This window comes from Cucurbita maxima, unplaced genomic scaffold, assembly GCF_002738345.1.
Source record: "Cucurbita maxima cultivar Rimu unplaced genomic scaffold, Cmax_1.0 Cma_Scf00007, whole genome shotgun sequence".
Lineage (NCBI taxonomy): Eukaryota > Viridiplantae > Streptophyta > Magnoliopsida > Cucurbitales > Cucurbitaceae > Cucurbita > Cucurbita maxima.
The window spans coordinates 4365481-4386746 of record NW_019272023.1 but is presented as its reverse complement, the minus strand read 5'-3'; the positions used below and the strand labels follow the sequence as shown (position 1 = coordinate 4386746).

The following is a 21266-nucleotide window of genomic DNA, read 5'->3' as shown; positions in this document are numbered from 1 at the left end:
TGTTGATAATTTATTCGTGTTTTAATCCTATCAATCTCAAATATCTCTAATAATCATAACTCTCCCTCCTTTTCCTGTACTGATGGTAGTGATAAAGTCGTGAATGTTATGGTGAGAATGAAAGTACGTGTTTCATGTATGCTAAAATGTGATGTTTATGAATACAAATATTATATGTTACGTCCCGTTATTAACTAGTGTTTTGTACATGGGATCTCGTGCATATGTATGTTCATGAAAATCACATAATACTAAAAATATTCACTTTTTTTACCTAAGATTTGACTGCACCATAGATGAACAAATGGTAAATACTTAAATTAGATCAATTTAGGATTCAAATCCCTATTTTTGACTCAGCGCAGTATGAATAAACAAATGGTTAATTCGTCCATGGAATCCAATTCTAAGTCAAAGCCCTATTTTTCAACTTTGTTGGATTTAAACTTAGACATAACAAACGAATCATTGATAAACCATTTGATGGAGTCCAATTTAAGAGTCGAAGCCTCGTATGGTGTTAGGTTTATATTTAAAGAAACATCATGAATGAACCAACGATGAATTTCTTGACAAAGGCCAGTTTTGGAGTCGAAGCTCTATTTTCTACTCTAATTGCTTCGAACGTAAAACTAAGAACCAACGAAAGAAAGACACTCCCCACCACATTCTCCAATTTTTTTTAGCTACTCGTGGTCAAGTAGTCATGAGAGAGAGGTTTGAATTCTCGACCATGGATGCTTATGCTTATGTTAGGATAGTTTTTTTTTTTCCTTTATATGCCCATGAAAATGGTATAAATAAAATGAGCTTCTGAGGCATTTATTGAATAAAGTATACTATTTTCCTCTTATTATTATTTATTTTTATGTTCACTAGAGCATAAAGTTGGAATAAAATTAAAAGTGGCACATAAAGTAAAGAAATAAAGAGTTATTTTTGTTACGATTTGTTATTTCTTTTAAATTTATAAATTAATTATCAATGGATGTTTTTTTGTAATATTATGAATGTTATAAATTACGGTGCTTTTATATCGCTAATATATATGGAAAATAAAAAAAATTAAATTAAAAAAATAATTAACTTTCCATCTCTTAAACTAAAATCTTTCTATTTGCTAATTATTTAAAAAAAACATTTATTTATTTTTATTTTTTCCAGTATCTTCCAAAAGCAGACTATGAACTTTTAATTCTCCTTTATCAACACTATAATATTATACTTTATATTTTATTTTCACATGTTATATACTAAATATTCGAATTACTGATTGCGTATTTTAATTTAATTTATTTAATTTGCCCTTGTAGTAATATGAATTATTAAAAAACTACAAATTTTATTATTTTATTATAATTACTGTAAATTTTAGTAATATGAATTATTAAAAAACTACAAATTTTATTATTTTATTATAATTACTGTAAATTTATTCAAAAACGGTCAAATCATCGTCTAAAAAAAAATTTTACAATTTCAAAAATCATTTTCATGTTAATTGTTAAATGGTTTAGTATTTGCAAGTTGGAAGGCAGTTGGACAAAATAAAAAACATAAAAAAAGAATAAAAAAAGAATAAAAAAGAATAAAAAATATATAAAAATATAAAAATGGTCCAAGAGAGATCAGACAGTCCTTCTATGACAAATCGAAGTAAGCTAGCATTTATATATACCCTAAACGTCGAGCTTTAGAAAACTGTGTGATGCATGCCTGCCGCCGTTTCCTTCAGCCTTCCAGGGTTCATCAATCCGCCATCGATTCCCTCTGTACTTGCTCCTCTATGTCCGTCATTCTGACCATCTAAACGGACTTTCATTCTGTCCACATTTCCTCTTGAAAAGCTCCCAGAAATGCCCGCTGGAGTTCGCCTGTAAGTATTATACGTTCGTCCATCATAGCGGATTAATTGCTTTGTCAAATTTTCTCAGACGGTTGCGAGATTGTGCAATAAAGAGGAGGTGAAGCTAGTTTGTTCTGGTAGTGTGTTTCTGATGGCCATGCCGGCAGCATTTTCGAGACCGAATCAGTTTCTTGTTCGGCAACCGAACTCTCAGTTTTCTGCCCGTCATCGGATTTATAGTCGGAATTTGCAGGCTCTTAAGAATTCTTCACGTTCACTGTCCTTTAGGACGGCGGCGGACCATGTATCTCGCATTTACTGCTGTCAGAAAGAAAGCATAGTTTCGAATTCCGAATCGAAATCATCAATTAGACGTCCGCCGTACATTCCTAATCGCATTCCTGACTCTTCATATGTTCGCATATTTGATACCACTCTCCGCGATGGCGAGCAGTCTCCGGGTGCCTCTCTCACTGCTAAAGAGAAGGTTGATATTGCTCGTCAGCTCACCAAGCTTGGCGTCGACATAATTGAGGCTGGATTCCCTGCTGCCTCGAAGGAAGACTTCGAGGCAGTCAAGATGATTGCCAAAGAGGTTGGAAATGCTGTCGATGAGGACGGATACGTGCCTGTTATTTGTGGTCTCTCGAGGTGTAATGAGAAGGATATTCGAACTGCATGGGAGGCTGTGAAGTACTCTAAGAGACCGCGGATACATACCTTTATTGCAACGAGCGAAATTCATATGGAACATAAGCTGAGAAAGACGAGGGAGCAAGTGATTGAAATTGCTCGAAATATGGTGCAGTTTGCACGAAGTTTGGGTTGTGATGATGTTGAGTTCAGCCCTGAGGATGCTGGGAGGTTTGATCTCGATCTCAAGTTGCATGCATTCTTAAATTTTTTGTTTCATCGAATTGATCCAGAGAGTAAGTCGACTCTGCATGCTCCTTGGATTAAAAAACTCTCCATCATAATGGAGATTTGGATTAAATAGTTAATAAGCTTAGAATTATCTTGGAAGTTGTGAAGTGTGAATTTGTGCAACTTGTTTCCGCCTTGTGTATGAGAATATAAAATTTTAAATTGTGTATACAAAAGTTGGTAGTCAGTTTCCCATGCTTAACTTATGTAATTTTATCTATATAGCTAATAATGAGAAAATATTTAGTTTTGATTAGCAAACTCATATACTCTATAGGTTTGACTTATTTACCTCCCGTTACACAGACTTAATCAGTGATCCCAATGTCTAAAGCGCTTCTTGAGAATTAGAGTATACCATCCTGTTCGCTCTATCATAACATCAATTTGAAATGCATTTGTATGGTTTCCCTTTCCACCGATATTTAGAATTGTTTAGTGAGGGAAATTTTATTATTATTTGTGTGGATCGGACATATTGTTTATTGTACAGTCTCTGACTAATGTCTATCCCCATCCTTGTCTTGTGTGGAGCAGATCCTTCATAGGGCACCTTCACTATGGAGGTTCTCGATATCTTTGGCCATCAATCATTGTTTAACACCAATTGCTGGTCTTTTTAATTGATAAAACATTTTTCATTTTTATGTTGTGGTTTATCAGATCTGACAGAGAGTTCCTTTATCAAATTCTGGGGGAAGTGATAAAGGCTGGGGCAACTACTCTCAACATACCAGATACTGTGGGTTATACAATGCCATTTGAATTTGGCAAGTTGATTGCTGATATAAAATCTAATACTCCTGGCATTGAAAATGTTATCATTTCAACACACTGCCAGAACGATCTTGGACTTGCAACTGCCAACACAGTAGCAGTAAGTAATGGTTTTTTCTTCCTTGTTGATCCTATGTATTTATCTGGTCCTTTAATTTGGGAAGCATCTGAAGATAATAAGATGGTAACAAGGAATGAATAGCATACTTCTAACACCACGAGACATGCTATATAGGACATGGACATAGTGACACACCACTTAAAAAATATAGGGTAAAAATGGAAACAAGGTGTAAACGTGATGATGAATGTATACTAATATCATATTTCATGGATAGGTATGCTCGATAGTGATAGTTTGCATTGTAAATTATGAAGAAGGGATAAGATATACGTTTTTTTTTTTGGCTTGATCTTAGTCTAAATTGTTGAAGCCTTTCTGTAATCACTACCGAAAGCAAACAAATTATGGATTACGAAATTCTTCAGCCTCTCCATGAATTAGTAAATTGCAAGACAAAATGGATTTCTGTGTGAATTATCTAAATGCTGATTTGACCTCATCTTGAACCTTAAGTAAATATGTATGATTCTTCTCATCTCTTTGCAGGGGGCATGTGCAGGTGCAAGGCAAGTTGAGGTCACAATTAATGGAATTGGTGAGAGAGCTGGAAATGCTTCACTTGAGGAGGCAAGTTATTATTTTTTTCTATGTTTATTTCATTTATTCTACTATATACTATTATTTTATTTATTCTAATTCATACTTTCATTTCATGAAGAGTGAGGATGATTTGCAATGCAACTTAGCATGATTGATCTAACCAATATGTTATACTTATTTCATAAAGTTTGTTCATGCATTTAGCCTCACTATTTTTTATTGGACTATGGACATTTATGGGTTACATTGATGAGAATTAATTGTGATTGAGACTTTATAAGGGACGAGAGCAACATAATTTTTAGAAAGAAATATATTTTGTTTCTTGCTATTCTCCTTTGTTTCTAATCTCTTTAGAACCAGAAAATTGAACTAAAATGTACCTTATGAGGATAAAACTTTATGGCTACTAGAAGGGATTGAATGCCTTGATGCAAATAATGTTGATAAGTTTTGACTACTCCCTTGTTTTACAGTGGAGACTAAGAGACATGAACAATTTTCTTCAACTACATTAGGATCCAGATCATAGATTTATACTCTATGAGTGTTTGAGAGGAACTGATCGGTTCACTTCTCTGAGTATTGTATAAGGGATATAAGTAGCAATGCAACAATATAAATCTCTTTAACAGACGAGATTGGAAGACTGGAGAGCTTTAATGGACACCTCAAAGGGAGAGCTAATGAATCTCTAAAGGCAGAAAAACACCCAATCCCTGTATCAATGACTTCAAGCTCCTTATTCTCTAGAACTAAAGATGGTGGGTGATTAATTACATTATCATTCATGTCAAAATTTCTTTTATCTTCCATAAATTGATGTAAATGATGTAGGTCTAGAGAATTGGAAAAGTCTTTCAAGGAGAGGGCTCCATTAATGATATTTGGAAGATCTAAGGCAGTAACATCACAAAATCTAATAAACATGTTCCCCTTTTTTGTTCCCCTTTTTTACTCTTGAATTCTATTGAAGTAGGAAGAAAATCACGCAAATTCCCCTTGACTTCTACACAAGCCTCAATGCAATCTAACATGTTAAGATGATAAGGTGAATGACCATGATGCCTTGTTGAGTGAAGACCCTAGAAATTTTTTATGCTTGTTTTAGTGACACTCAAGAAGATAGTATCTTTGTCTTTGATTTCCTTGTTGGTTTCTTCTTTGTTTCTATTTCTTTTACTTTTAACAACTTTTTCAATGGTTGGGTTACAAGGGTCTTTTGTCCTCCCATGCCGGTTGGTAGAAATGATTTTTGGCAAGAAATGTTGACATAGCTGGGGTTTGCGATAAATGGTGTGAAGGTAGTTTCAATGTTGCTAGATGGCTGTTTGAAGTTTAGTGGAGGGAGGGTGACCAGAAGCATGAGGAAGTTCAAGGGGCTTATTGATGCCCTTGAGCTCATGGATATTTTGATGAAAAATGGTGAATTTACTTGGTTCAATGGTCGAGAAAGGCCTATTTCAACTAGAATAGAAAGATTCTTCATTACTAGTGATCGGAATGGGGCTTAGAAGGAGATGATATCCCTAATGAGACTTTCTTGGCCAACTTTAGACCATTTCCCTCTACTAGCTTCAATTGGCAGGAACGAGCCTCTTTTAAAATTAAAAATATTTGGTTGGATCATCTTGATTTCTTCTCAAACCTTAAGAATTGGTGGGATTCTATGAGAGTTAATGGCTGGCAGGTTTCTGTTTTATGGAAAAATTAAAGTTTCTTAAAGCTCAAAATTTCACTTCTGGTTTAAAAAAGCACATCATCTAGCACAGAACAACTTGGAGTTTCTCTTTTGCTGAAAGTATCCTTTCCTGAACCCTTTAGGTTATTTTAGTTGTTTAACTTTGTTATGCTAAAGTTTTATTTTTTTTTGTGGATCTATCCAGTGACAAATAGTCTATCCGTCATTGTACAATACAAAATTTCTTATATACAAAAGAGGATAAATCTTAAATCCAGAGAAATTAGGGTGTTTATATATTTCATTTTACATGTTACTCCATGCACATTGCTGTTGTATTGTTTGAGATCATCTGTTTACATAGACTTCTTAAATGGCATATATGAAAATAGCTATTCTTTTTGTTGTTTTTGAAACCATCTTTTAATATCTTCAGGTGGTAATGGCCTTACAATGTCGTGGAGAGCATGTGCTTGGAGGTCTTCGTACTGGAATCAACTCGAGACATATCTTTTTGACCAGCAAGATGGTAATTATTTTTCTTAGAAAAATACTTCCTGAAAAATTTCCTTTGAGTTAATTTTTTATACTATTCTTTTCATTTTGTTTTTTCTTTTTTTCAAAATACAAAAACTTTCCTTGAAAGCTAGACAAGTATATTCCTTAAAGGCCTCTCATTGACAAATTTATTCCTTAGGTAGAAGAGTACACTGGTTTGAACGTACAGCCACACAAGGCTATTGTCGGAGCTAATGCTTTTGCTCATGAAAGTGGCATCCACCAGGTTAGTCTTGTTGGATTTTTATATGCAAGGTTTTTATATTAATGTCCGACTATTTCTGGTATGTTGTCATATTTATCTTTCAAAACCTATCGTGATGAGATAGCTACCCAATGTACTCTATTGTTGACTATGACCTGATTCTATCACCAGTGTTCTTTTTTTCTTTGAACAAGAAATGGAATTTTTCATTAATGAAATGAAAAGAGACTTGGGTCAAAGAAACAGAGAGGGTAAAAAATAAATAAATTAATGAGCAAAACAAAACAATCCAGTGGTTCATAAAGAGAATCAAAGAAAACCAGGCACAATGTTAGAAACAGCCATCCAAAACCGCTCTAAAAGCCAAAACTAAAAAGCGACAACAACAGAACTTCGAGGCAGCAGCAAGAACCAAAAGGCTAAGAACACTAGGAATCCAAACTCCAAAAAGGAAAACGACTAGGAGGCGAACAAAGAGCCTGAAACCATGAGATAACCAAAGTAAAACTCTTCACCAGATACAGTAAACGCTCCTTCAGAACCTAGAAACAATAAGTGGAAGGCAAAAGCCCCAGAAGAAATCAAAAGCCTCAAGGAAGTAGCACCGGTGTTTATTGTTCTAAACACATTTAAAGCAAACAATTATCTTTTTTTCCCATTACTTCCTCTTTCTATGTGAGTTAAGTGAAAAAAAAAAAAAATCTTTTTAGACAATCAAGTTCAGAAACAAAGGTACTAAAAGGATGGTAATGGAAGATGATTGTTTCCTATGAGGCAGTGACGATTGTACTGAATTCTCCTCAATATGGTGGAATTAGGAGTGTGAGAAACCTTCTCTTAAACCCTCCCAAGAGGAAAAAAGAAAACAGTGTCCCATGTGTCATAATTTCTATCCTTTTGTAATAAAAGTTACCTGTTCCTTTGAAGCTGAGCCCTTTAGAAGATAGTCTGGCTACGCCTGTAGCTTTTTGCTTCAAAAGATGACCTTGAGCCATTTCCTCTACATCAGAAAGCGCAGTTAAATACAAGGTGTAGCTGGTTGTATCTTGTAGTTTTTTTTTCCTCCATTATTCTTGTGCTTGAGTCATTGGGATTTCGAGGCCGTGGAATGTATATTATTGTTTTTACAAAGGACTGGTTGTTTGTCGTTAATTATTGGGGATTACTGTGATTGTTATACAGCTGTTAAATTCTCTTATAAATATGGAGAACTCTTTTGATCTGTTTTGATGCGTGGTCTTGCTTTAAAGTTCATTATGAGGATGTTGATTGTCTCTTATTTCTATATTTTTAATTCTTCTTCTTCTTTTTCTTATTATTATTTTATTTGTGAGTCATGCGGGTGGTTGTTTGTCCTGTTTTGTGAGGATCCAATTGTATCTTAAATATTGCTTCTTTTTTTTTTTTATGCAGGATGGAATGCTTAAGCACAAAGGTACTTATGAAATCATAGCCCCTGAAGACATTGGCTATGAACGATCCAATGATGCTGGTATTGTTCTAGGAAAACTTAGGTATGCCATGTTGATTTATGGAAAAGGACAATGTTGTCTTTTTCTTGATTAAATCTCCCTTCCTGCCTCCTTTGTCTCCCCTTCCCCACCTCTCCATGCATGTGTCAGCATGAATTATAAAAAGATACGAAATTCATAATAATGAGATCAGGATGGGCTTTACATAAGAAATCGATTAAAAATATTATACGCTTTGAAGCAACTTTCATCCTTTTGTGAACAAAAAAGGGAAAATTTGAAAATATCCAAAGAATTTGGGTGTGTACCATAGCATACCGAGTGCATGTTGCCTCATAGGAGGCACACTCCTTAATCGCGGGCACCTTGCAATTATGCCTTTTAGAGTTTCGCATTTTCACTTTATACATGTAGTATACTCGTGCATTTCTTTTCTGTTCTCTCTAGGTTTCTTAGCGCATGTACTTTGTCTTTAACTGATATGGTCTAGGTCTAGCATCTATGCTTTATTTAATAATTAAAACTTTAGAGTTTACATAAAAATTCTTTTCAGCATTTTCTCTCAGTAAGGTTTTCTCAGTGTGCCTACTATGCTTCCGATTCATTTCAAGTGTCATGAAAAATTGGGACACTTTTCCAGAATAAAGTACTTGTGCTTTGTGGAGGCCAACGGTATTTACCTCACCTAAAAGGATTAGAATCCAGTATGCAAGAGAACATGATAACCTAAAAGGATTCTATTCATTCATGTCCAAAATCATACAAATCCTGCAACAGAGTAGTCTATCCCTGAGATTCTCTTGTGACAGACTATCCTCACCCTCTTTCTTAATGAATTGGTCTTTCAGCATCTAATGGAACTTCAACTGAGTTATCTTGTCCTCTTCTTTGCTGTCCTGAATATATTACTTTTCTTATCTTGTTGAAACCCTCAATATCCTCGCCCATTTTCTTTCATACTATAAATTAATCATCTAATAAAGTAACTTGTAATATTTAGTTTCTGGCAGATTTCTTGCACGTTCTAACTTGTTCCAAGGATGATATGTTCTTTTTCATTGAACTTAGCTTTTGCGTTTACAGACATACTGTTCAAGAGGGTCTGTAAGAGTTCGTACCCTTTTGCAGCACCTGACACCTCTTTGTTGAGATTCCTTTGGTCCACCTAGAGGATCTTAGTAACGTTGGACATTGTAGTAAGTCATTGCTTAAGAATAGAAGAGAGGAGATTGAAGAAGCTATTTTGTTAGAAAATGCATAATTTGTGAGGCATTTTTCTGTTCAAGGTTAGATTAAGTTTAAGAAGATTTGAATGGATATTGAAAAATTTGATCTTCTTTTTTCCGTAAATCATCCTATTTCTGTGATGCAGCGGTACCAAGAGAGCTAAAGTAGTTTTCTGGCACAGAAGAAATGAGAAACATCTGTTGCCGTTCTTTTGTAGTGTTAGCCCACGATTATTTTTTTACAACATTACAGGATTGACTTTCTATGTTTATGTATTTCACTTTTTGTATATTGTTCAAAATATACTACCCCAATAACATGGTTCATTATGACTACTTTTACAGTGGACGACATGCCCTTAAAAGTCGACTTGTGGAGGTAAATTTGGATCTCCAAGCTCAATGTTTACGTAATCTTTCTATATTATATCATCCTTTCTGGCTTTAGGCAAATGTTGTTTTTTTGTCTTTTCAGCTTGGTTATGAACTTGACAATGAGAAACTCGATAACGTATTTTGGCGTTTCAAAGCAGTAGCTGAACAAAAGAAGGTGACTCAAAATTTTGTACCACTCTCTTTTGATAAGCTATTCCCTACATGCTTCCTGCGCAGGGTAGAGTAGCACATACCAATTGGGATTCTACTTTGACCTGTTTCAAGAACATAAATAACTACTGCATAAGGAAGTTTTCATATTATTTCATTCCTTGATTCCTAATTGTCAAACCTTTTGTTCTAAATCTTTTGCTCTAATTTATTTTTGACTTTCCAGAGAGTTACAGATGCTGATATTCGAGCGTTGGTATCTGATGAAGTTTTTCAACCAATTGTTCTTTGGAAGCTGCTAGATTTGCAGGTTGTTTAATTTGTAATTGATCTTCAGATTCGGAAAGTTGTTTTGAGCTATTTTGTGATACACATATAGCATTATTTAACAACACCTCAAGTGCAGGTCACTTGTGGAACTCTTGGTCTTTCCACTGCTACAGTTAAACTCCTTGATGCTGATGGGGAAGAGCACATTGCTTGTGCTGTTGGAACGGGCCCTGTAGATTCAGCTTACAAGGCTGTGGATCTCATTGTTAAGGTTTGAGATAAAGTGAAACTTTACATCTAGAATGCATCTTCAGGATGATTTCCTAGTGAAGTAAAATTAGGATATTTCAGATAATTGGTTTCAAGGGCACAACAAAACATGTGACCTGGATTTAGCAAATGAGTTTGTTTGCTAAATGCTTGAAAATTCTAATCCAAAGCATCACGTAAAGCCTATTTGTTGTCATCTGAATAGTTTCAGATGTGAGCCTATTGGTGGTGCCATGATATTTGGCGGATATAACATAAAAAGTCATCATGATCGATAGCCAGGCTTTCAAATCCTTTCCTGCATATATATTATCTAGTTTTAATGCTATTCCTGAATTACGGACTATGGTGTTGTCTTTTTCGCCACATTATTTTTCATGAACTAAAAACAAAACTTTTTTTTTTTTTTGCTTGCTTGCCATATACTGTTTGCTTGTTAGGTGTGTCGTTCTTGAGTGAATGTGACAGTGCAGAGGTGTGATTTTCCTTGATGCAGGAACCAGCAACACTTCTCGAGTATTCAATGACTGCTGTCACTGAAGGTATCGATGCAATTGCCACGACCCGTGTTCTAATAAGAGGGGAAAAAAGTTACACAGCTACTCATGCATCGACTGGAGAATCAGTTCAACGAACATTTAGGTAAAAGTTAGGCACAAATCGCAATGCATGCATACTTTTAAGTATAAATATATATTTTAGTGCCAAATGCTTAAGTGTTTTTTTCATTTGTCTCTATTATTCTAAAAAAATTCAATTATAATACCATTCCCATTTTAATAACCTACGCTAACATGGTATGATGCTTAAAGCTGACTAATTTAGAAGAGAAATCAGCGTACTATAGAGTTGAAATTTTCTAATAATATCTTCACATTTATAAGACGTTGGAAAAAGTTCTGCGTTTCTTCTTTAGGTGATAATTCTTCATCTAACTTTTTTCTAAGTATCATGGTTTAGGCCAACAACATGAGTGTGTTGATTAACTAGTTAAGGCATATCTAATTAACATTAAACATATATAACCTATTTTAAAATATATTCGGTGTTGTTATAGGCGAGCCCAGGTCTCGCATATGGCAAGAGGTGAGGTGAAGTCTTCACCCTATGCAAGTCTCCAAGGCGAGTGCCTTGGTGCGTCATTTGTTGCTTTTTTGTGTTGAAATATCATCACTAGTCCAATAGAGTCGAGCCTAATAATTGTGCGAGCCCATTGTATATTTATTTTAGTAGAGATTTTAATAAAGATATCTGATTTTAGGAGAAGAGATTCAGATTTGTTAGATTTAGATTTGTTAGGTCTATATTGCGTAGGCTCTAGTATAAATACACCTCCACCCTGGACCTAGGTTATTCATCAAAGTAATCCAAAAAGCATTCTACACAGTGTCTTGTATTCTCTTCTCGATTGGTCTTAATAAAGAGTGCGAGTGTTTCCCACAAAGAGTTGTGTTCAACAATTGGTATCAGAGTAAGGCTAGTGTATGTTATCGATCTCTTGGAATTCTTAGTATGGTGGTTGCAGCTCTATCTGATCTTCCACATCAGAAACGATTTCTTGAGATTAATAGTGAGTGAGTTTCATTTGTGTCGTGAGTAGTCTGTGACTCTGCAAGTCTTGTGTTGAAAGAGCTTGTTTGGTATTACTGAGGTATGGCCAACACGATGGGTGATTTCCAAATCGTTGGAGGAATCAAGAAACTCAACAACAACTACAACACGTGGGCAACATGCATGATGTCCTATTTACAAGGACAAGATCTTTGGGAGATCGTTGGCTGGTGTGAAACTATGCCGCCAGAGGAGGATTCTAACAGTGCCTTGCGCAAATGGAGAATCAAAGCAGGCAAAGCAATGTTTGCCTTGAAGACCACAATCGGAGAAGAGATGTTAGAACATATTTGGGATGACAAGACACCGAAAGAAGCATGGGACACATTTGTGATGTTGTTCTCAAAGAAGAACGATACAAGGCTACAACTTTTGGAGAATGAGTTGTTGTCAACTTCACAATGTGACATGACAATTGCTCAGTACTTCCACAAGGTCAAGTCGATTTGTCGGGAGATTACTGAACTAGACTCGAAGTCTGCCATTGTAGAATCTCGAATGAAGAGGATTATAATCCACATATTGCGATCGGAATATAGAAGCTTTATTACTGTTGTACAAGGATGACCCACTCAACCATCACTTGTAGAGTTCGAAAATTTGTTAGCCAGCCAAGAAGCCATGGCTAAACAAATGGGAGGCATCACATTGAAGGGTGAAGAAGAAGCACTCTACACATGTGAAAGTCGGAGCAATCTACCAAACATGGATACAATGGTGATAAAAGAAGAAGTCAAAGAAACTTCACAACCCGAGAGAGCTCAGAAGAACGACAACAAGAGTTTCCAAGGAAAGAGATTTGAAGGTATTTTCTATAATGACAGGAAAAAGGGCCACATGTCTAGAGATTGTTGGTCTAGGAAAAAGTCGGTTGAAAGCAATGTGGCAATATCCAAAAAGAAGATATAGGATGAATGGGATGTAGAGGTACTATGTCCAATAGTAGAAGACGAGCTAGCACTCATGGCAATGATGGAAGAGCATATCGATTACGAGGATGACCGGATCATTGATTCAAGATGCTTAAACCACATGATTGACGATCAAAGCGGTGCAATGGAAGAGGGGTGGCCCTCAGAGAGGAAGAATTACTAGGCCTTGAGCTAACCGAAGAAATTGTTTTACAAAACATAGAGGAGCAAATGGAAGAAATTCTTTTACAGAACACAAAGGAGCAAACTGAAGAGATTCTTCCACAAAAGACGGGGAGCAAATTGTACACATTTGCTTAAGTGCTGTTGTGCCTGAAGATTCAAGTGACATTAGTGTTGGTGAGCAAGAAGTGACTCAACCAAGCGACCTAGTGAAAATGAAATGACACCTCAACAACTCAAACATTCAGAAATAATCCTAAAGACAAATTCAGAGTATGCCAACGCAGTAGAAGACAAAGTTAATGAGCCGGAGACATGTGAAAAAGCATCACAAAACTCAGCTTGACAGAAAGCGATGGAGGAAGAAACTATAGCCTTGGAACAAAATCAAACTTGGAAATTAGTACCAAAACCAAGAGATACCAAACTCATATTTTACAAGTGAGCTTATGAAATAATGTGTACCCTAGATGGATCAATCGTGAGATACAAAGCTCAGACTATAGATTCAGGGTTCTCTCAAGAATATGGACTAGACTATGATGAAACGTTTAGTCCAGTGGAAAAGATCATTATCGTACAAGTTCCTCCAGTACTTACGGTAAATAAAAATTGGAAATTATGGCAGATGGATATGAATAATGCTTTCTTGCATGGAGAGTTAAACAGAGAGCTCTACATGGACCAACCGAAGAAATTCGAAAATAAAGTTGGAGTCATTGATCAATATACGCAAAATCTGAAGAAGCCTCATTTGGATGCGGCTCGACGGACCTTGAGATATGTCAAAGGAGACCACGATACCTGAAGATCAATCACTGGGTATGCGTTCAAGCTCGGTTCGAGAATAAATTTTTGGTGTAACAAAAGACAACCAACAATATCATTGTCAACTAAAGAAGCAGAGTACAGAGCAGCAACTGGAGCAGCTCAGGAAAATACATGGTTAAAACTTTTGATGGAAGATTGGCACCAGAAAATTGAGTATCCAATACCACTTCATTACAACAATCAATTTGTGATTCGCCTAGCAGAAAATTCAGTGTTTTATGTTAGAACAAAGCATGTGAAGGTACACCACCATTTCATTAGAGAGAAAGTCTTGAAGGAAGAAATCGAGATCCAGCAAATCAAGACAGATGATCAAGTGGCAGATTTGTTTACAAAAGGGCTGAATATTGGCAAACATAAGAGTTTTCGCTATCAGCTCAACATGGTGCAGCGAATGAGGACTAGTGCTGAGGGGGAGTGTTGAAATATCATCACTAGTCCAATAGAGTCAAGCCTAATAATTGTACGAGCCCATTGTATATTTATTTTAGTAGAGATTTTAGGAAAGATATCTGATTTTAGGAGAAGAGATCTAGATATTTTAGGAAAAAGATTCAGATTTGTTAGGTCTAGATTGCTTAGGCTCTAGTATAAATACACCTCCACCCTACCTAGGTTCTTCATCCAAGTAATCCAAAAAATATTCTACATAGTGTCTTGTATTCTCTTCTCGATTGGTTTTAATAAAGAGTGCGAGTGTTTCCCACGTAGAGTTGTGTTCAACCTTTTGTACTATCGCCATGAAGTCAAGCAAGGGCCTATTAGAAGAACCCTATTAACATGAAAAATGGAAGAGTTTGGAGAATAAAGGTAATACTTCAAAGATGAAGAACAAGAATGAACCCAGAAGCTTTAAGAATAAGAACAAAAAGAACAGAAGAATGAAGCATAACTAAGAGGAAGAGAACGAAAGGGTCGGACGAAAGATCGATAAGTAGAAAAGACAACAGAATAAAAAACTTAACCAATAAAAAGAAAGAAAGGTCAGATTCATTAAAGCTGCATGTTTGCATGCTGCCATGACAGATGACAATCTTTCTATTCCATTAAATTTAATGCGTAGCATTATTTTCTTCCGTGACTAACATATGCCATTATTTGAAGCTTGCTTTGTTCAATTTTAGGTCAGGCTTGTAGAACCGGTTTTTTCTAATATAGATAAAAAATTATCTACTTTTTTCAAACTTTATTTAAAAGGGACTCACGAGGAATGAGTCCAAACTCGGGTAGCAACCTACTGAGATCTAAATGTTGTAGTACAGGTGAGCATTATCCTGCTAGATAAATCAAGGTGGATGCAATCTAACTTAGATACTAACAAACTAAAAGAAAATGGATAAATGGAATGTTAACACCAATCTATATCAAGAGAAGAGGTTCAAACTATGGTTGTATTTACTTTGGATCTAAAACCCTACAAGTATTATCTGTTACCAATTATTGTAGTCGAAGGTTTATGTGGTTGTCCCGTGATATCAGTCAAACATATATATGCGAAATTAGTTGATTCAAATGCTTACTGATTACAATAAATAGGACTAACCCAATATCAAGTTAAGATTAAACTCTGTGATTTCTGATATTCTTCTCTTCATGCTAGTAAACTACAGTATATCTATTAACTGTACATCTAGTGATACGTTTTTATCGTTGCAGTGGTATTGGAGCAGGGATGGACATAGTTGTATCAAGTGTGAAGGCCTACATTGGTGCCCTAAACAAGATGCTTGGTTTCCATGGAGTTGACATCAAGGTAACTGAAAAGAAAACATTGTCTGCATAAGAAAATATTGATTTGAAGGAGGGATGATGGTGGAAATCTTGCACTCTCAAACCAATCAGACAGGCTTGAAAGGTTCGATTATTCTCTTTAAGGATTTTCAAGCGAATAAGTTTCAGCATCTAATGTCGTTTGTAATTGAACTGTTTGTGTTATTTGGACCATTTTTGAACTTTGGTAAATTTTGTTTTCGTTACAGTTAGCTTATGTGTCTTTGTGGAGAAGTACCTGTTTTAGTGTTGTCGTTGATAGACACTGAACTTGCTTTATTAGTAACTAAATATTTAAAGGCTTTATTTATGTCATTTTAGGAAAGAATTTTGGCATTATTATTAGAAGTAAATAAGTTTTCTAATAACACTTTCTACATCAAAACTTTTGAGTTTGTTGAAGTTATTTTTACAACCATTTTCAAACTTCATGAACTAATTGAAAATGAAATTCAAACTTTGGAAGATCAAATTTGTTATTTTTAAAACCTAGAAGGTCCAAGTAGAAATTAATTACCTTAAAGGAGTTTTCAAAATCTTAAAAAGTGCATTTTACCCTAAAATGATATGCAATTAAAAGAGGGTTAAATTATATAAGTAAATGTAGGGGCGGATTGTGTAAACTACTTCCAAACCTTAATCCCTTCATCCCCAAGCTTTTAGAGAGTGAACTTAAAACCAGGTTTTCAGTACAACTATTATTATACCTTCAATTTTTGGGCTAAGAAACGAAAATAAAGATGTTCAAGCCCATCTTTCAATACACCTAGAAAGATATTCGAATGAATCACCAATTCAATCGTATTTTTCAGCCTTGAGTTTGACTTGTGGGTTACGAATCTCATCTTGGCTTTGAATCAATCGAATTTCCAAACTACTCGATTTAGGATCATGTCCTGCACTTATGTAATCATTCATTGTTCTGTGCAGAACCGCCTGCAAACCATGCACCATACACAGATTTGAATCGTTAGGTATGATAAAGAGGAGAATAGCACTATAACACAAATCGGTTTAGAGCGAAATACAATAGACTCATTTTTCAAGTAGGTAAAATGCATACGCTTATCGATTTTAAATTTCCACTCCAAAGGTGACACTAAACTATACAATGCACGTGTATAATCACCGGTATTCCTACTTCTAGAGTAAATTCTGAAAAACAAATAATTCTGGAAACAAAACAAACAGAGGTGGAGAAAGACCTGCAAACTTGACACTGCAAGTTCTGCCGCCAAATCAAGGTGTTCAAGGTATTTCTGGAAACATAATGAAATATTACTTAATGAAAGCGATACTCAAACAATTGTTAACTGTTTTCAATAAATTTTAGGTTAGGGGCTTTACATTGCTCCAACCAAGAAGAAGCGCAGTCGTAAGATCTCCAGTTCCCTACAAATGCATTTAGAAGATGTATCAATCTAACAGCATATGATTCAGGATGGGGCCAAACGGTTTCAGGCATTCAGCTTCCTAGTACTTTATTACCATTTCTTGAGAGAGAGAGAGAGAGAGAGATTCTGCCTACAAAATAGCATAACTAACATAACTTGAACGGAAATGTAGAGGACTATAAGGTTATCTTAAGATAAACTTTATCTTACAAATTCTCCAGCTAATGACGAACATGCCCCACGAAGTCTATCACCACAATCTTTCCCTTATATCTAGTTTGTCTATTTTTAAACAACCATGTTAAGAATGATTCTTAACAAACCATGACATGTCCCACTAAGGTTCCTAACAACACTCCACCCAATATATACATTTTCCTCAAAGTGGGGATTCAGCATGTTATAGTACTTGAATTACTACTCTAAAATATTGCCAACAGATTGGAGACTTGGAAAAATAGTGTAAAAAGATCTTAAAGTTCAATTTTTTTTAGAAAATGAAAGGAACTGATGTAGCAATTAAATGTTCATTTCAAGAGCTGGAATAGATACTCGGAACAAGAAGCACTAAATCTTAGAGGTTTCACTTTTCCTATACATTATGAAAAATGACTTGCCTGAGCCCATTACTTACGGTAAACTTTTATTTTTCCATAAGTTGATAATCCACAGACGCACTAGCTCTCCATGCATTGTTTAAATAGAACAATAGTTTCTTTTTTACAGCAATTTCAGTTCGAAAAAGTTAGAGATAAACATTGCATATGAAATTAGATGAGAGATTTTCTTACTGTGAAATATGCAGGGATCATGGGAATCACGATCTTAAATTGTTCAGGAGCCTGGCCCTGGGACATCAGTGTTTAATTGCTGCAATTAAATCACGTGCACGCAAGCCAAACATAATAAAAATATAAATACCACAAAAGCTCCCAATATTGGTGTAGCGTACCCTAAGCTAAAAATGTGTCGTATATAAATGCAAGGAATCAAAGAATAAATAGATAAATCGTTTTTTTTTTTCTTCACGTAACAAAAAAATAAAAATAAAAGGCCCAAGTCTTTCATTACCGACATTAACTATTGCTTCCCAAGTAAAGGAGGCAAGCATGCCGGCAACCTTATAATCAACCGATTTTCATTGCAGAAAGTTGTAGTGTAAGAGACAATAAGGAGGATGAAGTGGAAGGGAAGGGAATAAGGCCTGTATAGTTTACCTTCACTTCAGTAAGAACTTCCATCATACCAACTTTTCTTAGGGTCGATTATTGCATAATCAACAAAACCCTCCACAAGCATCCCTTGTGAGTGAAAAGTTATAAATTTTCATGGGGTTTTTTTTTTCTACTATTATTATATCCAATCATCATGAAAGACAAAGGAGACATCTCTGAATAACAATCATCCAATCCTCAACGGTGAATAAAGGTCTAAAAGAATAGAATGGGGTCGGTGCAGCTTGAAGAAGGAAGACTGACCCTACTGTGATGATGCATCTTGGGTGCCTCGAATGAAGTGTTGCAACTTCTTTTCTAAGCTCAAACTTCACAATTTCAGAAACGGCTGCTTTCCTAAGAACACAACATTTTCATTTTTGAGTTGATCGTTGAATTTTCAGTTCAGGACGTTGACAGGAGTTTCCGGAACTATCCACATGCCAATAATGTATCTCCGATGGATGGAAATAAAGTATTGTCCTTTCCAATATCAGTTATACTTGCTTAACTTCTAAAGTCGTGTCAACTCTCTATCTTAGTTGAGAAGAATTTGTAAAAAAGGAAATTTTATTACTACTGAGGGAAGTCAGATGCACTTTAGATTGTTGTTCCAAGAAGCAAAGGCAGCCATTTGAATGCTGTATAGCATCATAAGCACAAGTGACTTTTCTAGCGTACGATTGGTACATCAGTTTATTCAGGAACACTCAGACAGTGATAATGATGAAGTCTATTTGCCATTCTAACCCGGCAATCTGTTGAATTTCCACAGAATAATGTTTATGGTAAATTAGTTTTCTTGGGCTCTTACAAAAAAATCTTAAGGGCAATGAAACAATTTTTCTTAGAGCTTGGCAAGATTCAAAGAATGCACCAAATGACTCAGATCTCAATCCAAAAGAACTTAATTCAATATAAAGTGCAAAAATTCACCTCATTCTTCTGATGGCTGCCAATGAGAAGAAGTTTACCGTTCATATTTATGCTTGTAATCACAACCTGAGATGTTTATCAAGATTTTTTTCATTAGATTGCGGAGTTACTTACAACACAGGAAATAACATTTAAAATGATGTATGACATTTACAAAAAACGTTGACAACAACAGAAAGGGTCGTGTTTATGTTTGTTGAAGGAATTAGAGTTAAATTTTCCAAAGTATAACACGGTTTGACAGCTAGGTATTCAATGCCAGGAGAAGTTCTAACCGCCTAAAGTAAATAGGACTACAGCGGTAATTCTTAATAAGATAAGCACCTACTATCTGAAATTTTGTCTCAACACAATGCCCGGAAGAACCTGAAAAACAAAAGATGTTTTAAAGTACTTCCAAACTAAATCCGTAACTCACTCGGTGATTATATCTTATGAAGTTATTATCTTTTGCAGGACCCCAGCTATTTCGTTGCATGATCCAATCCATACTGCCAAACTATGATTATGATGCATCAATTATCCAACTGAGACAGGCATCAACGTGCCAATTACCATCTCCCTTTTCTCTAAATAAGTAAGGAACGTGAGATTCGCATTTAAGAGAATCACTCCTACAAGATTTCATTTACCTCCCCATTGTCTCTACTTCACGATACTTGACTACTAAAGCACCGCTTAAATAAGAAATACCTATGCACGTCAATATCTCAACAGGCTATTAGAGACATTCATAATTCTTACCCTTGCAGGTCCTGCGGCATGAAGAATGTTACAAGCTTCCCTGCCATCTCTTTCAGATTGGATCCTGAAAAAAGCAAGGCTTCTTAAAGACCACTATCTGAACAAGGAAAAAAGGATGCTGTAGTACTAACTACTGCCCAGCCAGACAAATTGAGGTTCAGTTAAATAACAAATTATAGAGTTTCAAAGAAAAACGGCTAATTGCTATACAAATTTACATGCAGAAATTCAAAATATTAAGATTGATAGGACAAATCAAAAGAACTCAATAAAGGATGTCTAATAAAATTTTGCTTAATGAAAAAGATTACGCATCCCAGTCTCCACTTCCAACCATACCAGTTTGCAGTGTAATTTTATGATTTAAAAGTAAATGTGACATCATACACTTTCGATATATATAGGTCAGCAAACAAAACATTAGCACAGTAAATTTATCATGACCATATACGAGTTAAATTACCTTAACCCAGTCAATTGTTCAGCTTCAAATTGATTAGGAGTCAACATTGAAGCCACCGGGACAACCTGGCCAGGAATCAGACTCACAAGAACATGAAAAAGGAAATATAAAGGGCAGATGCTTAAATGGCTGTTAACTTGCATCACGCATGAATACGAAATTTCAGTTTTAAATGACTGTTGACTTCCAACACACGTGGATACGGAAAAGTTCAATAGGTGGGGCCAATCAAGGAACAACGTACATGAAAGGAAAAATCTAACTCATGTCAAGATTAAATGATTGAGCTATCAAGCACCACCTGGGGCCAGAATGAACTGGATTTCTCACCTTCTTGCGGTATACAGATACCAGTTCTTGAGGAACATATAGCTTCCCTTCATCACCCATCACTGGATCACATACTGGAAAAAGACACTTGTTTCACAAATTAATCCCAAAAAAATTTCCACATTATAAACCACAAAGTTTCTGTTTCTTGTCCAAATATATTTCATCCATACTAAAAAGTACATATCCACACAAGAGTTGCACATCATTTTCTCAATTCTCTCGAGAGCATTTACTCTTACTGTAATGGGGCATAAGTTATGGGATTCAAATATAATGAATAAATCAATGACTAAGATTGTCCCTTGCGAGCAAAAATGCGTTAGAAAATTATTATCCTTCCTGGGTTTTTTTCCTTCTTCTTCTGCAGAAAACATTATCCACGCAGACCACTAGTTCTAGGCTACCAAGAACTCAAAAAAAAAAAAAAAAAAAAAAAA

At 35.4% G+C, this 21266-nt stretch overlaps 2 protein-coding genes across 2 annotated transcripts in view; one reads left to right on the top strand and one right to left on the bottom strand.

Annotated features, from left to right (window-relative positions):
- Positions 1 to 1653: 1653 nt before the first annotated feature.
- LOC111482524 (2-isopropylmalate synthase 2, chloroplastic-like) lies at positions 1654 to 16056 on the top strand. The gene is made up of 12 exons (XM_023128372.1): positions 1654 to 2710; positions 3434 to 3647; positions 4158 to 4238; positions 6329 to 6421; positions 6590 to 6676; positions 8069 to 8169; positions 9699 to 9732; positions 9829 to 9903; positions 10126 to 10209; positions 10306 to 10440; positions 10936 to 11081; positions 15632 to 16056. Exons 1-12 carry the CDS (start codon positions 1998 to 2000, stop codon positions 15756 to 15758), a joined length of 1890 nt encoding a protein of 629 aa, XP_022984140.1. The 5' UTR covers positions 1654 to 1997; the 3' UTR covers positions 15759 to 16056.
- A 303-nt stretch (positions 16057 to 16359) lies between these two features.
- LOC111482527 (pyridoxal kinase-like) overlaps positions 16360 to 21266 on the bottom strand; it is a 6518-nt gene continuing 1611 nt past the window's right edge. Inside the window, exons 5-12 of the mRNA XM_023128376.1 lie at positions 20827 to 20900; positions 20497 to 20561; positions 20034 to 20097; positions 19290 to 19355; positions 17931 to 17987; positions 17093 to 17137; positions 16951 to 17004; positions 16360 to 16681 (exon numbers count right to left, since the gene is read on the bottom strand). Coding sequence (XP_022984144.1) covers positions 16541 to 16681; positions 16951 to 17004; positions 17093 to 17137; positions 17931 to 17987; positions 19290 to 19355; positions 20034 to 20097; positions 20497 to 20561; positions 20827 to 20900 — 566 coding nt within the window. The 3' untranslated portion in view covers positions 16360 to 16540. The remainder of the gene's footprint in view (positions 16682 to 16950; positions 17005 to 17092; positions 17138 to 17930; positions 17988 to 19289; positions 19356 to 20033; positions 20098 to 20496; positions 20562 to 20826; positions 20901 to 21266) is intronic.